The 25,353-nt window shown below is 41.8% G+C and overlaps 1 protein-coding gene across 4 annotated transcripts in view; it reads right to left on the minus strand.

Moving 5' to 3' along the window:
- LOC107372939 (poliovirus receptor homolog) overlaps positions 1-25,353 on the minus strand; it is a 47,424-nt gene that overhangs the window by 6,474 nt on the left and 15,597 nt on the right. For 2 of the 4 annotated variants that reach the window (XM_054746851.2, XM_054746849.2), the window contains exons 2-5: positions 17,834-18,184; positions 17,444-17,746; positions 14,096-14,189; positions 138-289 (exon numbers count right to left, since the gene is read on the minus strand). In XM_054746851.2, the coding sequence (XP_054602826.1) occupies positions 138-289; positions 14,096-14,189; positions 17,444-17,746; positions 17,834-18,184 (900 nt within the window). Of the gene's footprint in view, positions 1-137; positions 290-13,125; positions 13,285-14,095; positions 14,190-17,443; positions 17,747-17,833; positions 18,185-25,353 lie in introns of those variants that run through there. The other 2 variants (XR_011516195.1, XM_054746852.2) reach the window with 2 other exon arrangements.

The raw sequence follows: 25,353 nt of genomic DNA on the forward strand, positions 1-25,353 counted from the left end.
TTATTTATGCAGATCTCTTTAAAGGGAAGTTGGGGACAAAAAAAATCATTATTCAAATTTATACAATTCTAAAATCATAATCAAAACGAACATCAAAAGCACATTTTTCACAAACTCCATCAGAGCTGAATCCTCACCTGAAGACAAGTGCACGTAGAGGAACGTTTTCTGTGCTCCATAGTCGTTAGAGGCCTCACACTGATAAAGGCCATTCAGATCCGGATCCCAGCCGGTTAGCTCTAGCGTTGCATTGTGCTTGTTGACAGTTGAAGGTAAAGATGATTCATGTCTGAAATATGCAGAATAAAACAGCTGTGATAAAGAAATTTGTTTAAACTCTGCAAACTCAGAGATGTTTTATCGTTTTATTAGCTGTGAAGAGGTGCAGAAGGTGCAAACAGCAGAGTTGTTACACTCAGCATGACTCATCCTTTAACTGTAAAAACAGACTATGAGGGTAAGGTGATGGAGCCTAACGGTTTAACCCCCTCGTTCTGGAACACCTGCACGATACAAGATAACCAAACCCAGCTCATAAAGCTGGATTAGGACTCAGCTCACGGTTTGAACACAGGCCTTAAAGATAAACCTGTTTAACAAACATAAACGTGATAGACTTTTACAGCCACATCTGGCTTTTATGTTTTACTCCTAAACCTGTTGCTATATTTAAAAATAAAAATGCTGATTAAACTAATTACTCATTTCCAGTTCCTTTAATATTTGTAGCTGTATATAATAATGAATCTATACATTTTGATCCAATGTTTACAATGAAAACACCACACAAGCAGGGTGCAGGATGTGGTGAGCAGAGCACATCCTGCAGGAAATTCCTGGAATGCTAAACCTGGGACAAAACCGTGGTTTCTGTGGAATAGACCGTTTTCTTTCTTTTACAAAAAGCAGGTGCTCTGAATTTCTTTGGGCCCTTTTGAGAACTGGTAGCACAAATCCTGCTTTTACACAGAATCTGTGCAAATGAAGCATGTGGCCCATGGCTCACAGTCAAACGAGCAATCAGGATAATAGAAGATCTTTATTAAACAGGCCTTCTGCCTTATTCAAATGTTTCTGAAGAAAAAAAAAAGAATACTCAATCTTAAGAGGAGTGCAATTGTCTTTTATTCTAGTATTTTTCTTAAATTTGTGTTAGCATTAATATGTTCATATTAACCCTAAATCCTAGAACCTTTTAAATTGGTTTTATTTCATTCATACTCTTTCTCACCAGTCGTACTTCCCCACATCACTGTTCCTCCCTTTTCTGTTTCAGCTTAACAACGCAAATGACGACATTTTCAGATTGGCACTCGTATAGATCCTTTGTAGATTCAATCCATTATGAACCATTAGAAAATTGGTCACACTGGGCAGAGGAATGAGAACGCGTGGTATTTCAGAAACACCTGGGCTGTATTGATTGCAGCGTTATTAAAAAACAAAACAGTTTGACCTTTAGCTGCACCCAATGCCTGAGTGCACGTGGCGGTAGGGGCAAACTGTGCTGGTGCTTCAGTGTTTGTAACATTTAGACATCTGGTTGTCAACTGACGCTGAACTTGTTTTCTGTTATTGAGGTGTGACTGAGTCCACGCTATGTTTGTCCAAGCATGGTTTAGTGGTTGCATTAAAAAAATGCAGTTTTTGTTTAAAATTATTTTTTATTCTCTTGAGAAACAAGTAAGGACAAAACTGAGATTAACAAACAATGAAACCAAAAACGTTCTCTTTATCTCCACACATAACACAAGCCTGAAGGAGTTCTGCCATGTGACAGATGCTTGACTAATGTAGGATAAAAGCTATTTAATATTAAATATGTGAAAAAGAAACAAAGAAACTACAAACTCCATCCTTCAAGTGCACCTGCAACTAAGAGACAGAATGCAACAATTATTTTAGGTTTCTACATATGGATCTTCGTAAATGTGACTACATAAAACAACTAACTATCTTGTCAAGTGAAAATAATCTTAGTTGTTCGAAATGTTAAGCTAAGAGTTCAGGAATCTGGGCTTAAATATAATGAATCAGCTCCTCATGTATGTTTAGAGTTAAGAAACTCAATTGTACAACTTATTTTGAGGCACATTTACTCTTAAACTAAAAAACATCTTCACTAAAATGTTATTTTGTGCACAGTGCTGGTAAAATTTTAGCTGAAGGGGCCGTCTAAAGAGTGCTGCTAAAAGCATTATCTGACAGCACTTCCCAAGGGTCAACCTTCCAAGCACTGCAGTGTCTGAAACAGCAACTTTTCAAGCCAGTTCTTTCTACAGCCAGCAACCTCTCTGTTAGGTGACTCAGATGATCTTTCCTTTCAATGTTTTGTGAATGGGACACATTGAAAGTTAAGTTAAAGTCCCATTTAGTTGTCACACACTGATGAAAGTTGTTCTCCGCATTTGACCTATCCCCTTGGGGAGCGGTGAGCTGTAGACACAGCTGTACTTGGGAACTATTTGGTCAAACCCCTTAAAGCTGAGCATCAAGCAGGGAGGCATTGGGTCCCCTTTTTAACGTCTTTGGTTTGACCCAACCGTGGATTTGAACCCACAATCTCCCAGTCTCAGGTCGGACACTCAAACCACTAGGCCACTGAGCTAGTTGGCTCTTTGTGTAGTCTGCACAGCTATAATAGGCAATGTTATTGGACATGACCTGACCCAAAGGGACCATGTAGTGATGTGCGGGTTAGGGTTCTTTTCAACCCGCGGGTACCGCAGATTTGATAACGTCTGACCTGCACCAAACCGCTCCGCATCACTAGGTCTATTTTTACAACCCGCGCCGCCCCGATCCGCCTCATTAAAAACACATTATTGATTGAATGCGCTTTTATTCAGACAAAGGTGCGTTAAACAGTCCTCCAAATTGGCACTGGAAAATGGTAGTAACATTTACATTTTTAAAGGCTAAAATAAAAAAAAAAAAAAAAAATAGGCAGATAAAGAAAATTTAAAATTAAATGAAACGAGGGTTTTTGTTTGTTTGTTACCCTACTAATAGTGCAATAACCAATACAAAAACAGCACCTAGAGCCACTGCTTGGGCAAACAAAATAATAAATGTAACGTGAGGAAATATGGGTTTTCTATCACAAAGGTGGTGTTGGACTCAGCTGTGTCAAAGCTGGGTCGCTGAGAACTTTCACCCACAGATTAAGACCTGAACGCCAGCGAGTCTGGGAGGAAACCATAACATCTGCCACCTGCAGTCTACCAGAAGATGTGTTTACATGAGTTGTACCCAGACCAAGTCAAAACATAAAGTTTAAACTTCTTTTTCTTGATTTTAATGTTAAAATAACCATTATCATTTTGCTCATTATAAATGTGTTTAATCAAATGAATGGTTCTTATGCTTTGGGGTAATTATAATGGATTAATGAATCCACACTTAAGTAGATAATGTTGAATGTTTGGTACTGACCTTCACACTCAAGCACACAAACATCCACACACACCTTCCCACAGTAAAATCCAGACACATTTGATGACGCACATGTTTTTGCTTTGAGAAGAGAGGTTTTTTGGTAAGTTTTCAGTCTTATGATTCAGTTCGTGTTGGGCCACGAGAGAGAGAGGACTTGTGAACAACCGCTAACGGGGAACGGAGCCCATGGGCTCAATCCCCCCCCCTCCTCTCACGCTGTTTCTGCCACGCCAGGCAGAATAGCTGAATCGCAACTTCTAACGCAGACTCATTACCGAGTCTTTTGATTTCTGAGTGAATTAACTTAAGAAAGCGCGTCGACAAAACGCTTTACCATCAACGTGTACCGAGGGACAACTCTGGACCGGGTCGCAGTGCATCTTTGTCTTCTTTGCCAGCCAAGGTGACGTGGATGAAACATCCTAAGGTGACGTCCCGGGTCCAACAGAGGGTCCGATTTTCGGTGAGGCAAAACACGACAGATAGCGTTTTGATGCATCTTTTCCACTAAACCTAAGTTTATTCAAACCATCACTTCACTCAGACACCTGTTTCTTCCTGAAGCAAAATCAGATGCACACATGCATTCATCTCATCTCATGTTCAATTCTCACTACACTTGGCACCCACACGCATCCATAATCACATCATATCACTCTCAATCTTCATTCACCTACAGAAGGTCTATTTGAGCATTAACAGCCTATCAACTGTTAAAAAGATTGTCCCACAAAGTTATCAATGTTGATTGTATTTCCTGTTTGTCAATTTCAAAATCATTAGTTTAATTTGAAGAATTAAAACTTTTAAACGTCAAACTGGTTTCCTCATTGAACTGAAACACAGACACTCAGATATTATCGGCAGTTTATGGATGAAAACAACCTTTGAGTCTTCTGAACAATATAAAATTTGGTTATTGATTTATTAAAATTAATATTCCGAATTAATACGTAGCATGGTTCCTCTTTCATAAAAGAGCATAAATCCATAACGCTACATTTAATGGCGAGCCAGCCAGTCTTCTATATCTGCGATATGTCTGATTTCTTACATCTAAAAGCTACAAACAACGCTTTTCTCTGTGTTTCACTTTGATGTCTTATTTTGAACTTAACCGGAAATTGTTCCGCTCACTAAATTCTCCGACCTCAGAACCGAGACTAAATTCTCGGACACCTTTCGTCTCAGTGTGTTGACACTGTGGGCGAGCTATTGTGGAAAATATCTCCATTGCATGAGCGACTTATAGAAGCCGAATCTAAACGGAATGCCCGTAGGCACCTACTGTTGCTTGATTGCACGGTAAACGTCGTAAAGCGAGGCACAGCCGTTACGCGTTACTGCATTCAGATTGCGTACGTTTTTTTTAAAGTCCGTATTAAAAGTGGAGCGAGATGCCTACTTGTTAATCGGGGAAATTTCAGTCTGGCCGCTACAGACAAAGAACGCTAGGCCTGGCCGGGGAGCTAAGCTAGCGCCACAGTTAGACAAATAGGGCACGCGTCCCGTTAAATTGTCATCATTTCTGGCACAGTCAGTCTGTGTCCTCACAAAACCCGCATTGGCGGTGATTCTTGTAAATCGCTACGGTGTGTAGAATCTACATTTTGCTACGTTTGTCCGTCTGATACCAACACGGCAGCGTAGGGTTTGTTATTTTTTTTATTATTTTTATTTTGGACCGGTGAACGGGTCGGCTTTCACAGCCTCCGTTGCTCGGTTCCATGCCTTTTTCTTCCATCTTGTGAAGTAGTGTGTATTCATTTCTCTATCAACAATTCCTTGTTTTACCCTGTGTCATAAAGTTAAGTAGGCTACGGACAGTCCTTGTTGTGTGAGACATATTAAGGAATCTGCCCGGAGTTTTACGTCGGCTCAGAAGGTAGAAACGCGAGTTGCTCTGAACTTAATGGGAGATGGACGAGACACGACAAAATCTTTCTTGCACTGTTACACCTGATGTAAGGTTCTCTGACGTTCTGCTTCCAGAACATGCCAAGACGCAGGAAATTCACCGGCCGAGCATCGCTGGTCCCTCCGCCCGCCCGAACGGGCCCGTTTTAGGCGGGTGCCGCCGGTCGGGAACAGTGGGGACTAGTGGCTGCGGTTCGGTGCCAGCTGCACTGGGTCGGAGGTGGTTCTGGTCTGCACTTCATGTCGTGAATTCGAGCAGCATGCTGTTTACAGTCATAACGCTTTTTCTTTACCTTTGTTTCTTCCAGGGGGTCAAAAACCCACCATCAACATCAAGGTTTGAAATAAACAACACTTTCTCTGCTGCTTTTAAGCTGAATAAATCTCTTGAGCCTATGGTTAACCTCTCTGACAAACAGGTTGTGCTTAACCCTTTGGTTCCTAATGCTTCTCCTCTGTCATCCATGTTAAAGGCTGAACATCTCTCCAGCATGGGTGTGCAATCTTCAGGCTGTGATCCACCGCTTCAGTCAGAGGTCCGTTTTACTCGTCAGTCCGCTTCATGCACAAACCAGCTTCTTTATCGGGGCGTGATGGAAACGTCAGCCCCCGTGAAACGCTTGTGGTCTCCGGACGGAGCTACCAGGCCATTTGGGGGGTTTGTGCCCGGACATCTTGACCTTTATGTGAATGACCTTGTCACTTTTCAGTTTGTGACCTCTGCTAATACGGTGGCCAATTCTTTTCTCCTTTCACAGGGGTGTGACTTAGTCTTGGGCCTCTGTGATCTCTTTCCTGTGATTTCTCTTACAGGTGACCACGACGACGCAGAAAACCCTGCGGTTTCCAGCAGTCCTGTGGTCAGTGGCGATATTAAGGGTGGCTCGGTGGTTGCTGCGCACACCTCTCTCACGGGCTCGGGAAGGCAACCCGGCCCGGGAGGTGTAGGTGCGTGCAGTGATGCTCTGCTCGGGGCCCCTCCTGACAAAGGGGGGGTGCTGAGTGGCTCTGAGTTTTCCGTTGCGGACTTCAACCGGTTCGGGGGAACGCCTCCTCCGAGCGGGCGGGTCATTGCAGAACTCGACACTGACCTTCCACCAGTTCAGCTGACAACATTGACCTCCGACCCGGAGTTAGGTGCTGCACCTTCTACGGGGCGGAGTTCTAGTCAGTCTGTAAATACTCTGGTTAAACCGGGTTTTTCTGATTCAGTGTGGGAACCTCCATCATTCTTGGGAATAAAGTAATCTTGGCTTCAGTTTTCAGGACAGACCATGTTCCTACAGCTAGTGTCATGTCTGTATCTGATTCTAAACGTAGCTAGGTTTGCTTTGACACCCGTGACACAACCATCCTTGGATCACTCCTTTTCAGAACCTCCAAGTCCAACACCTCCGGGTCTTTGGACATCTGAACACCTACTCTTTCAGCACGATTCAGGTGACAATGTGCATCTTCTTGGTAATAGCGCTTTTAAGAGCTTAAGAACTGTTCTTTGTTATGCTTCTCCTGTCTCACAGACACGGCATACGTTTGAGAAACAAAAGGGGGGTGGGGAGCCTCCTCCCGCTTTGCGAGCATCATTTTCGCATTTCCAGTTCACTACCATTTCTGATCACAACAAAGTCGCCTCCGTTAAGCTGCAACCCAACTTTGAGCAGGTAAAATCAGGTTCTGATTTAACAGCTAAACCATCAGCTTCGCTCCAGTTCCAAACGGGACCCTCAGGTAAATTCAAACAAGTTTCCCTGTGGGTTCGTAACACAAGATACAAACAGTTTGATAACCAAATCGCTTATGAGCCTGCTCCGACAGATACGTCCAAACTCGTGTCTCTGTGGGTCCGCAATACCAGATTCAAAACTCTATTCTGACCGACTCTATTCCGACCGGATTCTTTTCCACTGACTGGTGGACCGTTACAAATTCTCTCGTTGTGGGATGAATTTTTAACAAATGTGATATCCTTTGGGTTTTTTTTTTTCAGGTTACCTGCCTCCAGCCAGGGTCCTGTTACTAACTCACATCTTTAGGGATTACTAACCTACTGATTTACATTTTTAGAACTGATTTACATCTCTATCTTTTTATTAGTGCTTTGTGTAGCATGATTATATTTGATTACAAAGTTAATTTTATTTTGTTACTATTTCCCTTAAAGGGCCACAAGCCAATTTGCCCTTCATTTTCATGATTATTTCTTTTATATATATGCCTTTAATTAATGCAGCCTGCTGAGTTTCACATATCAGTTAGGATTTACTTTCTTTTATTTGTGTTTTCCCTGCATCACGTTTTTACATGACACGTAGAACAGGGTGCAGTACATTTCTTCTTTAGATAATTCACAAAAGGCACCCACATTTTCCCAGAGGCACCCATAGATAGGTTTTGATTGATTTCTTTGTTTTGCATCAAATGCTATCTATCGTGTGGGCTGTCTCACTTTGTCTCCTTCTCCGAGCTCGTATGGACTACATTCCATCAGAGGGGTCGTCTTCACCATCCTTCAACTGGTTTCCTGTCGCATGGGGCTTCGGTCGTGGTTCGAGATGGGTCGAGGTCTGCGCCGGACTTCGCCTGGACTACGCCTGGGGAATACATCACCTGCCCAGCTCCGTGTGACACACGAGCTGCTTATCCTTTGAATACCTTTGCATTATTGCTGATGAAAATTAACTGCTATTGAAATAGCTCTGCTTTCAAGATTTCCTAAGTGGATTACTTTACAATGATTGCAATAGTTTTGGCCTTAATCATCTGATCAGGATAGACTCCCTTCTACACGAGACCTGTGGTGACGCTTCATCGTTCCTGCCTTCATCTGGGATGTCTACCTTCACGAGTACATCACGTTATTGTGTTTGTAACGGCAGGTGGCCTGTGCTTGACCACCATGTCGTCACAAAAAGGGGGGGTATGTAACGGGGGGTATGTAACGTGAGGAAATATGGGTTTTCTATCACAAAGGTGGTGTTGGACTCAGCTGTGTCAAAGCTGGGTCGCTGAGAACTTTCACCCACAGATTAAGACCTGAACGCCAGCGAGTCTGGGAGGAAACCATAACATCTGCCACCTGCAGTCTACCAGAAGATGTGTTTACATGAGTTGTACCCAGACCAAGTCAAAACATAAAGTTTAAACTTCTTTTTCTTGATTTTAATGTTAAAATAACCATTATCATTTTGCTCATTATAAATGTGTTTAATCAAATGAATGGTTCTTATGCTTTGGGGTAATTATAATGGATTAATGAATCCACACTTAAGTAGATAATGTTGAATGTTTGGTACTGACCTTCACACTCAAGCACACAAACATCCACACACACCTTCCCACAGTAAAATCCAGACACATTTGATGACGCACATGTTTTTGCTTTGAGAAGAGAGGTTTTTTGGTAAGTTTTCAGTCTTATGATTCAGTTCGTGTTGGGCCACGAGAGAGAGAGGACTTGTGAACAACCGCTAACGGGGAACGGAGCCCATGGGCTCAATCCCCCCCCCTCCTCTCACGCTGTTTCTGCCACGCCAGGCAGAATAGCTGAATCGCAACTTCTAACGCAGACTCATTACCGAGTCTTTTGATTTCTGAGTGAATTAACTTAAGAAAGCGCGTCGACAAAACGCTTTACCATCAACGTGTACCGAGGGACAACTCTGGACCGGGTCGCAGTGCATCTTTGTCTTCTTTGCCAGCCAAGGTGACGTGGATGAAACATCCTAAGGTGACGTCCCGGGTCCAACAGAGGGTCCGATTTTCGGTGAGGCAAAACACGACAGATAGCGTTTTGATGCATCTTTTCCACTAAACCTAAGTTTATTCAAACCCTCACTTCACTCAGACACCTGTTTCTTCCTGAAGCAAAATCAGATGCACACATGCATTCATCTCATCTCATGTTCAATTCTCACTACACTTGGCACCCACACGCATCCATAATCACATCATATCACTCTCAATTTTCATTCACCTACAGAAGGTCTATTTGAGCATTAACAGCCTATCAACTGTTAAAAAGATTGTCCCACAAAGTTATCAATGTTGATTGTATTTCCTGTTTGTCAATTTCAAAATCATTAGTTTAATTTGAAGAATTAAAACTTTTAAACGTCAAACTGGTTTCCTCATTGAACTGAAACACAGACACTCAGATATTATCGGCAGTTTATGGATGAAAACAACCTTTGAGTCTTCTGAACAATATAAAATTTGGTTATTGATTTATTAAAATTAATATTCCGAATTAATACGTAGCATGGTTCCTCTTTCATAAAAGAGCATAAATCCATAACGCTACATAAAACATATTACAACTTTTATCAAACATTTTGAAAGCAAACACACGCATTACCTGTCATGTCCTTGTTTTGTCCAGCCAATGCTGCTGTTGTTGTCTGCGCTGATTACCTCACTGAATCTTTCCCAAACACGCAATTTAGCAGTTTGTCCCTCCTTTCTTTTAAGAATGTAAACTCCCGAACAAATTTTATCCAAAATATCGTCCTCCATCGTTTTGTTGATGTGGCTGCCTGCCACACTTCACTGGCACTTTCTGTACGTGCCTACGTCATGGGGTCAGAGTAATGTTTAAAAACGTGACCGTGTTTAAACAACTGTCTTCAATATTGTGTTTTAGAAAATTAAGCATTGATTAATGTCTTTATCCTCAGTGTGCATAAATATATATATATATATACCCACCCCAAAACGCACCGCACTGAAGTAAAAATGTATTGACCCGACCCAACCCGTACCGCGTGTTTGAAGTCAATCTGCGCATCACTAGGACCATGCATAGATTGAAGAACAATGGTCCAAGGATCAAACCTTGGGGTACCCCATGTGTTATGGCGATCTGCTTAGATTTGTGATCACGAGAAAATGTAACACCTGCCTTCAAAATATCATCTGAACCATGCTCTGGACTGTGCCTGATCATCCAACCCAATTTATAAGCTTGTCAAGAAACATATTTTGGTCCATGGTATCAAAAAGCCCCGATCTCCTGTTTTTTTCAAGGTCTGTGATTGGCCAAAAACTGCAATGGATGCAACCCTAGTTTTACCCTAGCCGAATCATTGCTGCTTTTCACCTAAATTTCCCAAGAAATATCTATATTTCTCATGAAAACATCTAGTTTACTTAACAACAGCCAGTTTAATGATTTTGGAAAAATACCTGACAGCAACATACAGTTAACACTTTTAAACCCATGTTTCAAAGCAACAAAAACATTTTTTTTAAGTTCAATTAAACAAAAAAGTCATTTCACTGCCAAAGTCAACTCAGATCAGCTTTGTCAGTGGCATCAAATTAACTCTGACTGCAGGGTTTAGGAATTGTGAGACTATTCCCAGACTCCCCCAGACATAGATGGCTTGTTCCAAAAAATGGCCTTGGCACACATTTATAAGATGTCTACAGCTATCAAGGTCTCTTCTGAAATTCCAAACCCCACAAAACTTGGTAGAGAGTGAATGCACTCCTGAAATAGGAGCATACTGCAATCCCCTCTCTTTTGTCTATTTTTAAAGCAGTCAAAAAATCAGCTCCTTCTAAAGTTACTGCAGCACAACTGACAGGGTGTCTGAGGTTAGAATGCAAACTCAGTGAAATGCCATCCCATGGCTTGGAGCTCGCTTTCACAATGAGAGGCGAGGCTAAATTTACCCTGCACTGGTTACAGTGTAGCCACGGTTGTCCAGGGGCACGCTGACAGAACCGTACAATTGGAAACAGTTCTTTTAGCCTCCACATAAAACTTTGTTTGGGCTCACATTGGCCCAGGATCCCTGATAAATGGTAAAACGCAAACCTATAACAAAGCCCTATGGAAAGATTAGTATGTACCGCCCATCATGCCCAATAAACATATTAGCAGTAGCTTAGGCCAGTGTTAGCAGTAGCCTGGCCTACCAATCCGGTTAGCATTATCGTGACTAATATTTGTATATTGCCAGCGTTGAAGTGGGTCGGGACATGCACTGTCTTGTTTACAATGTCTGACACTATTACAACATCACTAATTCAGTTTATTAAAGTTTGGTCTGCAACATTAGACATTAGCTGTTGAGCCACGGCCAACCCATATGGGCATGTTTTTTTAATGGTATAATATGGTTATCTTTAGAATTATTCTGCTAAACAAGAGAAACCTTTTTGTTTCACTTAATTCATTAACTGCCATTGACAACCAAAGTTGTCATTTACATTTTCTTTACTGTGTGGGCGTCGGAACGACCCCTCGCACCGTAAGAACAAACATCCCAACTCTACAGCCAAACTTCATCCGCGTACATCACGCATCACGTGATCAGGAAGCAGAAAATCCATGTGTTATGAGAGCGTTTTGGGCCGCTGCTGTAAAAAAAGTGAGGTGCAAACCGGAAACGCTTCTACCGATCACAATTCGACAACGGGTTATGAAAGAACAGATAACGCTCGAAACACGCAAATTCTTCCTGATGTAAGAGGTGAGTCTACTCTTTGTTTTGGTCGTTTTGGCGCTTACGTCATCATAGAGCGCAATGTTCTGTGACTCTTAAAAAATACTGTGAAAATGCTGAAAAACGCTGGCAGTGAAGGGCTTTTCTGATCAAGAAATGGCTGGCAGTTAATGAATTAATATTCAAACAAACATGACTAACGAAAATCACATGAACAAATTTGCATGTTTTATTAGTGTAAGCTGAGAGGAACTGTGGGTAAAGTCAACTACAGTAGTTTCTGTATCAACTTTAAGGTATCTTGATGCACACAACAGAATTTTTGACCTTCCATCAAGTTTAAGGATGTGCACAATTACTAAAAAGGCTCTAAAGATAATCTTATCAGATCCTACCTTTTGTGGTGTGTTTTGAGTGCTCTTGTGCGCTCAGTAGGACACTGCGACCGCTCCGAGCATAAATTTGGATTTGGTTTAATTTTCAAGGGCAAACAAGAGCGCTATCTGTTAAATGTTAAATGATTGATGATCTAACGGCTAATCACAGTGACTAAGTGGTGCTTAGCAGCTCTAATCCCAGAAATGTCATATCAATTCATGCAAACATTATTTAATGAGCTCTTACACTATTGTAAATGTACCATTATATGGCTTTTTACATAGATTATGGTGGCTGGTGGCAGCAGGACTTAGCTGTTCATGATAATTTTTTAGAATAACCAGAAAATGGGAAGATTTTGACAATATAAATGTTATAAAACCTGAAATCCTGAGGACTGGAGTTTTGACATTTATTAAATGAGTTGCTAGAGCTTCTGTTCAGTCAGAACTATTAGTCTAATCTCCTGTTCTCTAAACTGAGACTATTTGTAGATATGACTGCAACACACTTTGGTCTTGGCTGGTTTGGACTCGCTGTTAGCACATCAGTCCTGAAAGAACCTAATTATTTCTCTGGAGAGAGGCTCTTCATGAAGCTTTTAAGTTATTTATAACTTTTGCAAATAAACTCTTGAAATGTAATGTCGAGCCAATCAGAAATCAAGATCACGGAATCATGCTGCACTCTCCTCCACTATGTTTGTTTACTCCAAAGTCACATTTGATTTTCCAAGATTTTGCCATGTAAACCGGGCTTAAAACATTTCATAAAAAATGTAGGATTTTGCCACTATGTTAATCCAACACACAGCCTAAACCTAACCTGTCAAAAACCTACCACAAGCCATGTTTTCTAAAAAAATACAGATTCATCATGTTTAATTGATGTGTTAACATGTAGGATGCTAAGGAAAATGTTTATTTATGCAACAGACACTAACCTCTGATGACAGGTTTGAGTTGTTTGTAGGATTTCACAGCAAGCTGGTTTAAGTCCTTCCACCATAAATCATGGGTTATATTGGATGTAGGAAGTTTAAACAATGAACTGCGGACACGATGAGAGCTGGTGGTGCAGAGCAGGGTGTTGGATGACGTAGCTGGAAGCAAGTGTCCAAGGTTTTTGAATGAAGGAACAAAAAAGTAATTTATCTATTGAGATATCTGTTGTATTGCAAAAAGAGACCTTAAAAATAAATGTCCTTAAATAAATGGGATACTAAACGCACTACACAATTACTTGCACGAATAAACCAAAATGTATAAAACAGGAGGCTCTTTGTCTCACAGAAGTACAACTAGACAGAAGACTCCTTATCTCTATCGCCAGAACTTCTTGTTTTGTGATGTTTCCTGTTTCCTGGAGATAACAGTGGAAATATTAGCTAGCCTCTCCATAAAAGATCAACAAAAAAGAAGATCTACTCCACTTCATACTGGGCCCAAATTTACAACCCAAACCTGAAATGTCCTGAAGGACTGGAAGCCTGAACCAGGCTTGTTCCACATCATCAAATGCAAAACTCATCCGAGCCCGAGTTCCTTTTTTAAATGAGGGGTAGAGAAGCCGACGGGGTTTGGGCTAGATCCTAGATGTGGAAACACCCACCCACTCGTTCTCTTCTCTCAACAGCTGCCTGACTCCGCCCCTGTTGTTTTCTTCTCCACCAGCTCTCGCCCACTGAAACCTCCAAAACTCCCGGTCCCACAAGATTTTTTTTAATCCAGCAGGACTCCAGTATCATTTCAGTGTGGATCCTTCAGTCAGTAAAACGTCTGACCTACATTTGAACTATAGTCTTTTATTATAGTTAATAAATTATTTATTGAACTCTCATTCAGCTTTGTTTATGAAAATGTGGCTTTAGGGTTGGATATGAAAATGATTTAATTTGAATCCAATAGGCTTACCTGCTCCAGGTGAAGGTTGGGTTTGGGTTGGCCGTAGACTCACATTCAATGACGTTTGGAAATTTTTGTGTTATCTTTACTTCTTCGGGTGCGACTGGAAACAAAGAGAGCTTTGTTACTCTTACAATCAATGAACTTCTAATGATTTGTGAAATGATGCAGGATTGCTCAGTTTGAGCACATCCCACATCCTCTGACAAGTGTGACTGCTTTGTTGCATTGGTGCCTTTTTTCAGTCTTCATGATGAAATAACACTGTTCATACCATACTATACCATACCAACTTTATTTATAAAGCACATTTAAAAATGGCGTGGCAGCCGACCAAAGTGCTGTACAGAACAAAAAGTAAAAACACAACATAAAAACAAAACACGGTCAACACTAAAATACACAACAAAGCAGATAATCACGGTCAATAAAAAGACACATAGTAAAATGATGAAAGTCAGGGATTTAAAAATGCCTGGTCGTAAAAGTGAGCCTTAAGTAGTGACTTGAAACGGAGGAGGGATGGTGCCAGCCTCACTGAAAGAGGAAGAGCATTCCAGAGTGTCGGAGCAGCATAGACAAAAGCACGCTGCCCCCGCGTTTTGTATTTCATTTTTGGAAAGCGAAGCAGCGGGCAATCCGCTGATCTCAACGCCCCGTTTGGCACATAACAAACTCAAGCAAGCTGTTAAATTGACTAAAACAAGGGGAACATGTTCTGCTTCTATTCTGAGGGGACTCCATTACACATTTTATGATTTTACAAGCACTAAGTGAACATGTACGGTGCCAGTCCAGGATGCTTAGCAACAAGTTGCCATGATACAGCTCTTATGCATCAGTGTCTCCATTGTTACGGAGACTTCTGTGCCTTGAACATCAGTCATGTGTAACTGGTTCCTCAATTAAATGCCTGTGGGCCAACTTTAGGAGTTAGGGTTAGCAGAAGAAAACTTTCCACATCTGTGGCTCAGACGTTTATTTTGATAATGCGTTAAGACTTTTTACGCAAGCCATCATATTTTACTCAACACCTCAGTTCTGAACCACTGCTCGGTCATTTATGAATTTTGTTTCTTGGGAGCTTAAGCCATTAAATGAGTCTGAAATTAAAGACTCTAAACACCCCCTTTTTCCTTTAGTCATACCTGCTACTCCCATCTAATTATCTTTTTGTTTGTGAAGATCAGAGAGAATACTGTTAATGGGTGTGTGTGTGTGTGCACCCATGTGTGTTCAGGGAGTTTTACTGTTAACAATGAAATATGATCTTTGGGTGGGATTGAGGAAATCTAACTCCCATGTAATTAGAAGCTGAACTCTAAATTAGTGGCTGTGCCAAGCCCAGACTTGATGATCACAGCATGGTCATGCTAGGGTTTCATGGACGACTGCTTAAGGTACATTAGAATTCAAATAAGGTTGTCCAGCTGAAGAATGCTTGTATAGGCCTTAAGTCCAGTAAGAAAGAAAACTCTAAATCTGAGTATGTTTTTATAGAAGCTGTTGACTATACTGACACAGTTGTTGCCACAGATACCATAGTGAGATTACAAAAAGCCCATTTAGGCTTTCTGCTGTAATCACTAAGCAGTTTTTATTTTGCTCCAAAAACACTGATGTTAATCTAGATGTCCTCGTTTTTTGTAACACATTCTTTATTGCAAGTTTGACAGCAATAGAAAATGACTTGATGAATAGACTAAGCAAGTAAGCAATTCATTAAATGGACTACATCTACATTAACACAAAATTTAGTTTTTGGAGCTTTTGACCATGTTATAAACATGAATGAGGAACGTTTGCGTCATCATGCCCTGCTCCTCCCCATCCAGGTAGTCTAGCATCTAAATCCCTCCTCCCCTGGACTGTAAACACTAACACCAAGTCCATGCAAAGTAGCAAGCGAGAAGTTTAATCTCTACAGTAGTGAAAAAGTGATTTTTTTTCTTATCTAGTCTGCACTTTAAATTCTGCCAAGAATCTAAAAATGCATTTTTGTCTGCGAGAGAACAGGATCCACTTTCAGTTATTTGATTTTCAGAAATTGTTGAATTTCATCTTCAGGAGCTCTCTAAAACTGAGCCAGAATGTGACCGTGATTCAACAGACAGCTTGTTAAATTGAGTGCGATTGAGTGCGTTTTCAGACGCGTTACTTCTTCAAACTGGCGCCATTTCAACGTTAAAACCACCCGATGGAGAGGGCAGAGTAGTGAACAACCAAAATGCTAACAGCTAGCTGAATGGGTATAAAGTTTTGTGGCAAGTGCCAGGGACGGACTGGGACAATGATACAGGCTGGGAAACTACTAACATCTCGGCGTCCCCCCCCTTCAAGTAGTGTGTGTGTGTGTGTGCAGCTCAGAAATAAGTGGGATTTGCACAGGTGGAGATGGTATTTTATCAAATCCAAGTGCTTATTTCTGAGCTGAAGGAATGGTTCACAAAATATGAAGGAGACCATTAATAGCTCCTTCAGCGACAGACTGAGACATCCAAGATACAAAACAGAACACTGCCATAGGTCATTCATCCCCTTTGAAGTGAGTGAATAACTCCTCAGTTTCACTGGTACTGGCATTATCCTGTTACACAATAACAGCAATGCAATATTCAGTATGTGTTCAATACTTGAGCAATGCTGGGTGTACATTAATATATCTGTGTCCATTATGCTGCTAAGTCATGCAAACCCAAGTTTCCTTTTTTCATTGTTTTTAGTGGTTGAAGGTTACAATAATAGCTTATTAACTTTGTGTGTTTACCTGTAATCTTGTTATTATTTTTCATCTTCCTTTTCTCTAAGTGTAAGTGCTGCTGTCGCAAGTGAATTTCCCCACTGTGGGATCATTAAAGTCTATTCTAATCAAGTTTTATGATAGTTTAACTTTGCTTCTGTGTATGTAATGTGCTATGTAAAAAATGCTGCCTTGCCTTCCTTTTTGGAATGGTGAAATAGAAAAAAGGGTGCTGAGAAAGAAAAGTAATAGAAGCTATCAACATGTGAGTTTAGAGGAAAGGGCTACAGCAATGGAAAATCAGTCCAAATGGTAAGTAATTTAACTTTTTTTCCCCTTTTTTCTTCTCTAAAGAATATAAGGAATGTCCAGCAAATCCCACAGAAGCATTCTCCAGTTTTTAACAGCATTCACATTTAAAATCTGCCTCTAACAGTGTCAGACTAACAAGGTTTTACTTAATCAAAAGTCTAAATAAGAACAAGGGTTAGGGTTCATGTTGGACATTCTTTCTCTTCACATGCGTTTCTGATGTGTTAAATACAGATGCCACTTTGGTGTTCGAGTTCCATATTCAACCTTCAAATATAGATGTCGGTAGGTATTTGCTTACTTACAGTAGACCTGAATCGTGAAGGGCAGAGTTGTGTTTTCTGTCAGTGCTTCATGGCTGACGACACAGTGGGCCAAACTGCCGTAGATGTGCTTTGTAGGTCTTCCATACAAGAAGGCCACTGTGGTGGAAGTGCCGTTGAGGTGTGAAATTAATGTGCTCTTTTGTGTCATGCTTGATTGCAGAGCTTTGCTGTCCCACCACACATTTGCTTGTGGCTTGGATCCGGCAGCCGTGCAGGTTGCAAGAAGAACATCTTGATCTCCCAGAGCAGGTCTCTCATCCATCACACTTGTGGATGGTGGTACTAGAAAAGTTAGAAATAGGTTGATATGTAAACAAGAAGGTAAAAACACTAACCTCTCCACATACATAACACTGAGTGTGACCATACCAAGCACTCTTAGAGGGATATTTGTTTGTTTATTTCCAGTAGGGAAAAAGGTGAGAATGCAGGTGTAGGTCCCTTCGTCTTTCAGGCTTACGTTATGCAGCCGGAGAGTTCCATCGTGGTCAGAAAATCTCCCAGCATACTCAAACCTTGTATCCGGTTCCAGTCCATTGATAAACCGAATGGCAGTGGCTGTGATGGTGAAGAAGTTGTCTAGCTTTGTTTTTTCCTTTGTTAGTCTCTGCCATGAAATCTGTTCAAGGGTCTCATCTTTTGCCAACGTCCCTGCTAGTTTGCAGGGTAAAGTGGCAGAAACTCCCAGCTCTACAGTCACACTTCCACCAGTCACCTGTGCTGCAAAGTAAATAAAATAGCAGGTTATATGTCTGGACAAAAAAAAAACACGAGGCCAAACGAACATTTTCAATGAAGTTTCTACAACTATTTTCACACTTGAATTGCAGTCGTGGCGATGTTGTTGACCCTGAGATGAAACGATTCATTGATAGATTTATTTAGGGAATTTCTTATTGAGTACACATTACTGTTTTAAACAGATGTAAAGTGTTTTATTGAAATAAAAAATACAAACATAAACAAACAAACATGGATTCCTGAGACACCTCACAAGTTAAAAAAAAACTGCAGAAGAATATGAAGCTCTATGAGAGAGATTATGTTTAGCTCCATGATGATGACAAAAAAGACTTTGGGAATATTTTGGTGCAGTTGAGCGTGTCTGGGAGCTCTCAGCTGCAGCTGATTTCACATCAGCCTGGCCAGGGGATAAAAGCAGCAGGAAGACACTCATTCAATGCTGGAGAAGAACCATTTGACTGGTTCCAGAGAGCGAGTGATCGCTGGAGAGTGGACATATATACAGGTCCTTCTCAAAAAATTTGCATTATGTGATAAAGTTCATTGTCTGTGTAGACAACCTGCTGTTTAGTATTTTGTTCTAATCTGCTTGCCGTACCTCCGGGTAGGTCTGTGTATGTGTTGACTGGTACAGTGGGCATTCGGTTAGTGAGTCCATGCATGTAAGCTGTCTGCTGTTCTGCTGGTTAATAAAACCACGTTAACTGAATATACCGCTTCATCATTATCATACTGGTGAACAAACAACATGGTGTCAGAAGGGATAGAACACGTACTTCGTATTTGACGGTATTTATTTTTTCGTCTCAAGATTTTTTTATTTTTTTCTCTGTGGGTGCATTTTTTGTGTCTGGACTGTAGCCGACATGGCGGAAGGATTCAGGAGGCCTGACCCGCTTGTTTTCGACGGTAATGTTGCTGAAAACTGGCGCATTTTTGAGCAGGAGTATGACATTTTTATAGCGGCGGCACACTCGGACAAGCCAGCGCGCACTCAAGCCTACATATTGCTCAACTTAGCCGGTCCCGAAGCTATAGAACGGGAGCGGTCTTTTGTTTACGCGCCAGAAGTGAGAGAGCCCGGCGATGGAGGACGAGTTCTCATTCCTGCAGAATCGAAGGAGGATCCTGAGTGCCTCAAAAGAAAATTCAGAGAAATGTGCAGTCCACAAACCAACGTCACGATGGAAAGACACAAGTTCAACACGCGGAATCAGAGGACTGGGGAGACTGTTGAGTCATATGTGAGTGATTTACGGATTAAAGCAAAAAGCTGCAGATTTGGTGATCTGAGTGATGAACTAATAAGAGACAGACTAGTTTGTGGCATCAACAATGACAATTTAAGAAAAGTGCTACTGCGTGACAGTGATTTAACACTTGCAAAAGCCATTTCAGTCTGCCAGATCCATGAAATGACTGAAGAGCATAATAAAACACTTGCTTTTCCTCAACAATCTGCAACAAATGTTGACGTGCTCCAGCCCAAATTTTCAAGACAGCACAGAGGAGATAAAATGAAAAATCAAGGAGACAGGTCTGAAACACAGCATATCACTAACTGTACTAACTGTGGGGGTGTTCATGCTGCAAAAAAGAGCAAATGTCCGGCTTTTGGGCAGCAGTGTCATGCATGCAAAAAGTGGAATCATTTTAAGAAACGGTGCAGAGCCATTCAACCTACCCAAAATATAACAGGACGCAGAAAGTCAGTCCATCATGTGGAACCCGACCAAGCTGACGACAGCGGAGATGACACATTCTACGTTGATGGAATAAACCTGCAATATGCAATCCATGCGACTGATGTGCATGTGGAACACAAAGAGGAAGTTTTCGTCACAGTGCAGATTAATGGGATTCCTGTTGAGATGAAAGTGGACACAGGTGCAAAATGTAATGTGCTTCCCATGAAAACAGTTAACATTATAAGAGCATATAAACAAATAAAAGCTCATCCCAAGTCCGTTAACCTAGTAGCATTTGGAGGCAGCAAGATTCAATCCTCAGGTGTAATTAAGCTGCAGTGTTTTTTGCATGGGCAGTCACATGTGCTATCATTCTTTGTCGTTAATGAAGATGTTCAGCCAATACTTGGACTATGTGCATGCAAAGAAATGGGACCTGTATCATTCAGCAATGACGTCCACCAATTGAGTACGTCCGCAGATGACCTGTCACAACAGCTTATCACGGAATACAGCGACTTATTTTCTGATGAGCTTGGAAGGTTGCCAGTCACCTATCGCATGACACTGAACCCAGATGTGAAACCAGCTGTTCGCCCAGCACATCGCATCCCTTTGGCCATGAAAGACAGAGTCAAGGCAGAGTTGGACAGGATGGAGAAGTTAGGCGTCATTACTCCCGTCTCAGAGCCAACAGACTGGGTGTCTTCTATGGTAGCCACCAACAAGAAAGGCAAAGATGAAATAAGGATATGCATAAATCCTCGAGACAAACACAGCACTGAAAAGACCACATCATCCAATGCGCACAGTGGAAGAAGTGGCTGCAATAATGTCAAATGCCACTGTGTTCTCTGTGTTGGATGCTAAGAACTCTTTTTGGCAGGTGTCATTGGATCAGAAATCATCCATGCTGACCACCTTCAGCACTTGTTTTGGTCGTTACAGGTTTCTCAGAATGCCTTTTGGTCTTAATGCTGCCAGTGAAGTGTTTCAGCGAGCCATGGAGCAGATATTCGCTGGGTATCCATGTGCCATCATTGTTGATGATATACTCATCGGCGGAAGAACCGTGAAAGAACATGACGAAAACCTGAGAAAAGTCCTTGATCGTGCCAGAGAAGTAAACCTGCGACTAAACCCATTAAAGTGCAAATTCCGGCTGAATCAGGTCAGTTATGTCGGACACATTTTCACAAGCGAGGGACTTAAAGCTGACCCTTCCAAAACAGCCGCAATCAAAGAAATGCCAGTTCCAACGGATGTCCAAGCCCTGCAGAGGTTCCTGGGGATGGTCAATTATCTTGGAAAGTTCATTCCAAACTTCAGCCATCTGTCAGCTCCTCTGCGACAGCTCACACACAAGGACAGTGAGTGGATGTGGGACACACAGCATCAGGCTGCATTCAACGCACTTAGAGAGCACATGTCGAGTCCACCTGTTCTGTCATATTATGATGTCAGCAAACCTGTGACACTAACATGCAATGCATCACAGTATGGTCTTGGTGCAGCTTGCTTACAGGAAGGGCAACCTGTAGCGTATGCTTCACGTACTCTGACAGACACTGAAACCAGATATGCTCAGATAGAGAAAGAGCTACTGGCTGTCGTTTTCGCATGTATGAAGTTTCATGACTACATTTATGGCAAGCCTGTAGCTGTAGAAACAGACCATCAGCCACTAGTCACCATACTAAGGAAACCTATTCATGCCGCACCAGCCAGATTGCAGAGGATGTTGTTAAGGCTCCAAAAATACAACATAACGCTCACATATAAATGTGGAAAACAAATGTATCTGGCTGATACGCTGTCTCGTGCTCCCAGCAGAACCACTTTCCAGCAGTCTGAGGAAGAGGATAACTTTGATGTCATGACGGTGAGCTGCATCTCTTCTTCACGCCTGGAGGAACTTAAAGGACACACGGCCGAGGATGAGACATTGCAAGTGCTCAGCTCGTTCATCAAACATGGTTGGCCACTACGACTCCACAACCTTCCCACGGCGGTTCATCCATATTTTCCTTTCAGGGATGAGCTGACTGTGGATGATGGCATCATTCTTAAAGGTACCAAAGCCGTGATCCCAAAATCGCTGCAAGGAGACTACATCACCATTATGCACAGAGGAAATCCTGGCGTGGAAGCTACCAAGCGGAGAGCGCGGGGGATCGTTTTCTGGCCGTTCATGTCAAGAGACATTGAACAAGCAGTTACTTCTTGCTCGGTGTGCAACAGCACTAAACCTCATCAACAAAAAGAGCCCCTTCATCTGCAGGAAGTTCCAGATCTCCCTTGGTCAACTGTAGCTACAGATATCTTTGAATGGCACTGTCAGCACTATTTAGCAGTAGTCGACTCATATTCAGGCTGGTTTGAGATTGACCTGCTAAAGGATTTGACATCAGCGACAGTCATTAAAAAACTGAAAAGACACTTCTCAGTTCATGGTGCTCCACACACTCTGATCTCAGACAATGGAAGGGAGTTTACAAGCCAGCGTTTCAAAGACTTCGCTTCACAGTGGGACTTTCGACATGTCACCAGCAGTCCAGAGTATCCTCAATCTAATGGGCTTGCTGAGAGAGCAGTGCACAGTGCTAAACAGCTGATGGAGAAATCTCACAGAGCTGGCACCGATGTATTTCTCAACCTGCTGAATCTCAGGAATGTTCCACGTGATGTGAACCTGGGTTCACCTGCAGAACGACTTCTATCCAGACAGACTCGAACTACACTCCCAATCATGACCAAACTGCTCGAACCACAACACCGTGGATCTGAGAAAGTGAAAGCCCAGCTACTCAACAAGAGACTGACTCAGAAGGTCTGTTACGACAGATCCAGCCGACCACTTCCACCTCTTGAAGAAGGACAAATTGTGGGGTTACAGACCCCACAGAGTTATGACCGCACAGGTGTGGTGAAGGAACTTTGTAAAGAACCTAGATCCTACCTGGTACAGTCAGATGGGAACATTTACAGGAGAAATCACAGACACATATTGCCTGTGTCTGAGCCTGTTACTGCTCAGAAAGGCACTGATCATCATCATGATGATGGACTGCAGGGTGGGGGTGAAAACAATGATGTAGAACCATTTAAAGACAGCACTCATGTTGAGAGCTCTTCTGATGTTTTGCATTCTCCAGGACCTTCCAGGAGTGATGGTGTTTATAGGACACGCTTTGGTCGTGTATGCAAACCAAATCCAAGATATAGGGATTAATTGAGTACTAGTTATAACACAGAACTTGTTCAGGTTTGATGGTCAATTCTACAGTAACTGATGTCCACGTTTCAAGTTAAAATTCTGGTTGAGGTAATTTTCAGTTGTAATCATTTTTAACTTTATGCAGCAAAATGATATTTTGTCGTGTTTATTTCTTCCATCTGGTTACAAATTTAAATGTTTCCAAGGATCAGTGGATGTCACCTTTTAATGCTGTGATTATTGTCATTTAGCATGCATTAAACTTTATATCCGGTTAGGGATGTACTAAAGAAGGGGGATGTAGACAACCTGCTGTTTAATATTTTGTTCTAATCTGCTTGCCGTACCTCCGGGTAGGTCTGTGTATGTGTTGACTGGTACAGTGGGCATTAGGTTAGTGAGTCCATGCATGTAAGTTGTCTGCTGTTCTGCTGGTTAATAAAACCACGTTAACTGAATATACCGCTTCATCATTATCATACTGGTGAACAAACAACAGTCTGTAATGTACTGATAAACATTAGACTTTCATATATATTAGATTCATTACACACAACTGAAGTAGTTAAAGCCATTTGTTGTTTCTAATATTGATGATTTTGGCATACAGCTCATGAAAACTCAAAATTCATATCTCAAAAAATTAGTATATCATGAAAAGGTTCAATCAATCAATCAAAGCTTTATTTATAAGGTTCTCTAAACGAGCTATTAACCTAATCATCTGAATCAACTAATTAACTCTAAACACCTGCAAAAGATTCCTGAGGCTTTTAAAAACTCCCAGCCTGATTCATTACTCAAAACTGCAATCATGGGTATGACTGCTGCACAACGAGAAGAGGTGACCGGACCCTGAGGAAGATTGTGGAGAAGGACCGATTCCAGACCTTGGGGGACCTGCGGAAGCAGTGAACTGAGTCTGGAGTAGAAACATCCAGAGCCACCGTGTACAGGCGTGTGCAGGAAATGGGCTACAGGTGCCACATTCCCCAGGTCAAGCCACTTTTGAACCAGAAACAGCGTCAGAAGCGCCTGACCTGGGCTACAGAGAAGCAGCACTGGACTGTTGCTCAGTGGTCCAAAGTACTTTTTTAGGAGGGACGCAGTAGGAAGAGCGATGATGGTGCGGCTGCGGGGGCTTACAACAAAGGAGGAGATTATAAAGATGGCCAGAGAAGAACGTGTTTTCCAACTGCGTGGTATGAAGCTGAAGATTTTTCCAGATCTGACCAGTGAAATGGCGAAAAAACGAGCTGGCTTCTGGGAAATAAGGAGTAAGCTGAAGAAGGCTCAGGTGAGACATGGCCTGATTCATCCCGCTACCCTGATTCTGACTTTTAAAGATGAGACAAAAAGGTTCAATGAACCGAGTGAGGCTGAAGCTTACTACAGGACTGTGATTGAACCAGGGAAGAAGGATGGAGAATAATATGGACCAATTAAAAACAGTTTAATGAGTGTGAAGATGGACTGTGAGATTACTGCTTAGGTTATGTGAGGATTATGTTTAATTTTTATATAAGTATTAAATAACATCGTAAGATGGAAATGATAGCCCGCATAATAAGAGTTATATAATTTGGTTATTTATGTGTCTAGAGTTGGCGTGTAAAATGTTTAATTTCATTACAGTGTTTGAGTTTGAGATGAATGACAGCATGAATGTGTTTGGTAAAATTATATAAATGTTACAGGAAGCTCAGTATGATTTTTGCAGGCAGGAATTTATTCTAGATTTTGGATGACAGATCATGTTTGGTTGCGGGAAAGGGGGTTTAAAATAGCTCATTTGAATGTGTGCAGTTTGAGAAATAAGGTGGCGGATATTCAAGAAATTTTGCAAAGTTATAATTTACATGTGTTAGCAATATCAGAAACACATTTAGATGACACAATTAATAATGAAGTAGTAGAGATTAGGGGCTATAATATTTATAGACTAGGTAGGAATTTGTATGGTGGAGGTGTGGCCTGTTATGTTCAAAATCTATGGCGTTTAAAGCGTGCCACAACCTGTGCACGCGCATTGGGTCCACAGCGCGCGTGTGAATGGGACTCGCGAGCGAAAATATACATGGCAGCGCGCGTGTGAACGGGACTCGCGAGCGGAAATATACATGGCGAGAGGTCATTTGTCCACTGAGAGGGAGCAAACTGTGTCTGTGAGCGCACAAGGATGTGCACAAGTGACAAACCTGCGTGCGCGCGTTGCCAACGAGCACACGGCAGAGGAAAAC

Source organism: Nothobranchius furzeri, chromosome 14 (assembly GCF_043380555.1).
Source record: "Nothobranchius furzeri strain GRZ-AD chromosome 14, NfurGRZ-RIMD1, whole genome shotgun sequence".
NCBI classification, from domain to species: domain Eukaryota; kingdom Metazoa; phylum Chordata; class Actinopteri; order Cyprinodontiformes; family Nothobranchiidae; genus Nothobranchius; species Nothobranchius furzeri.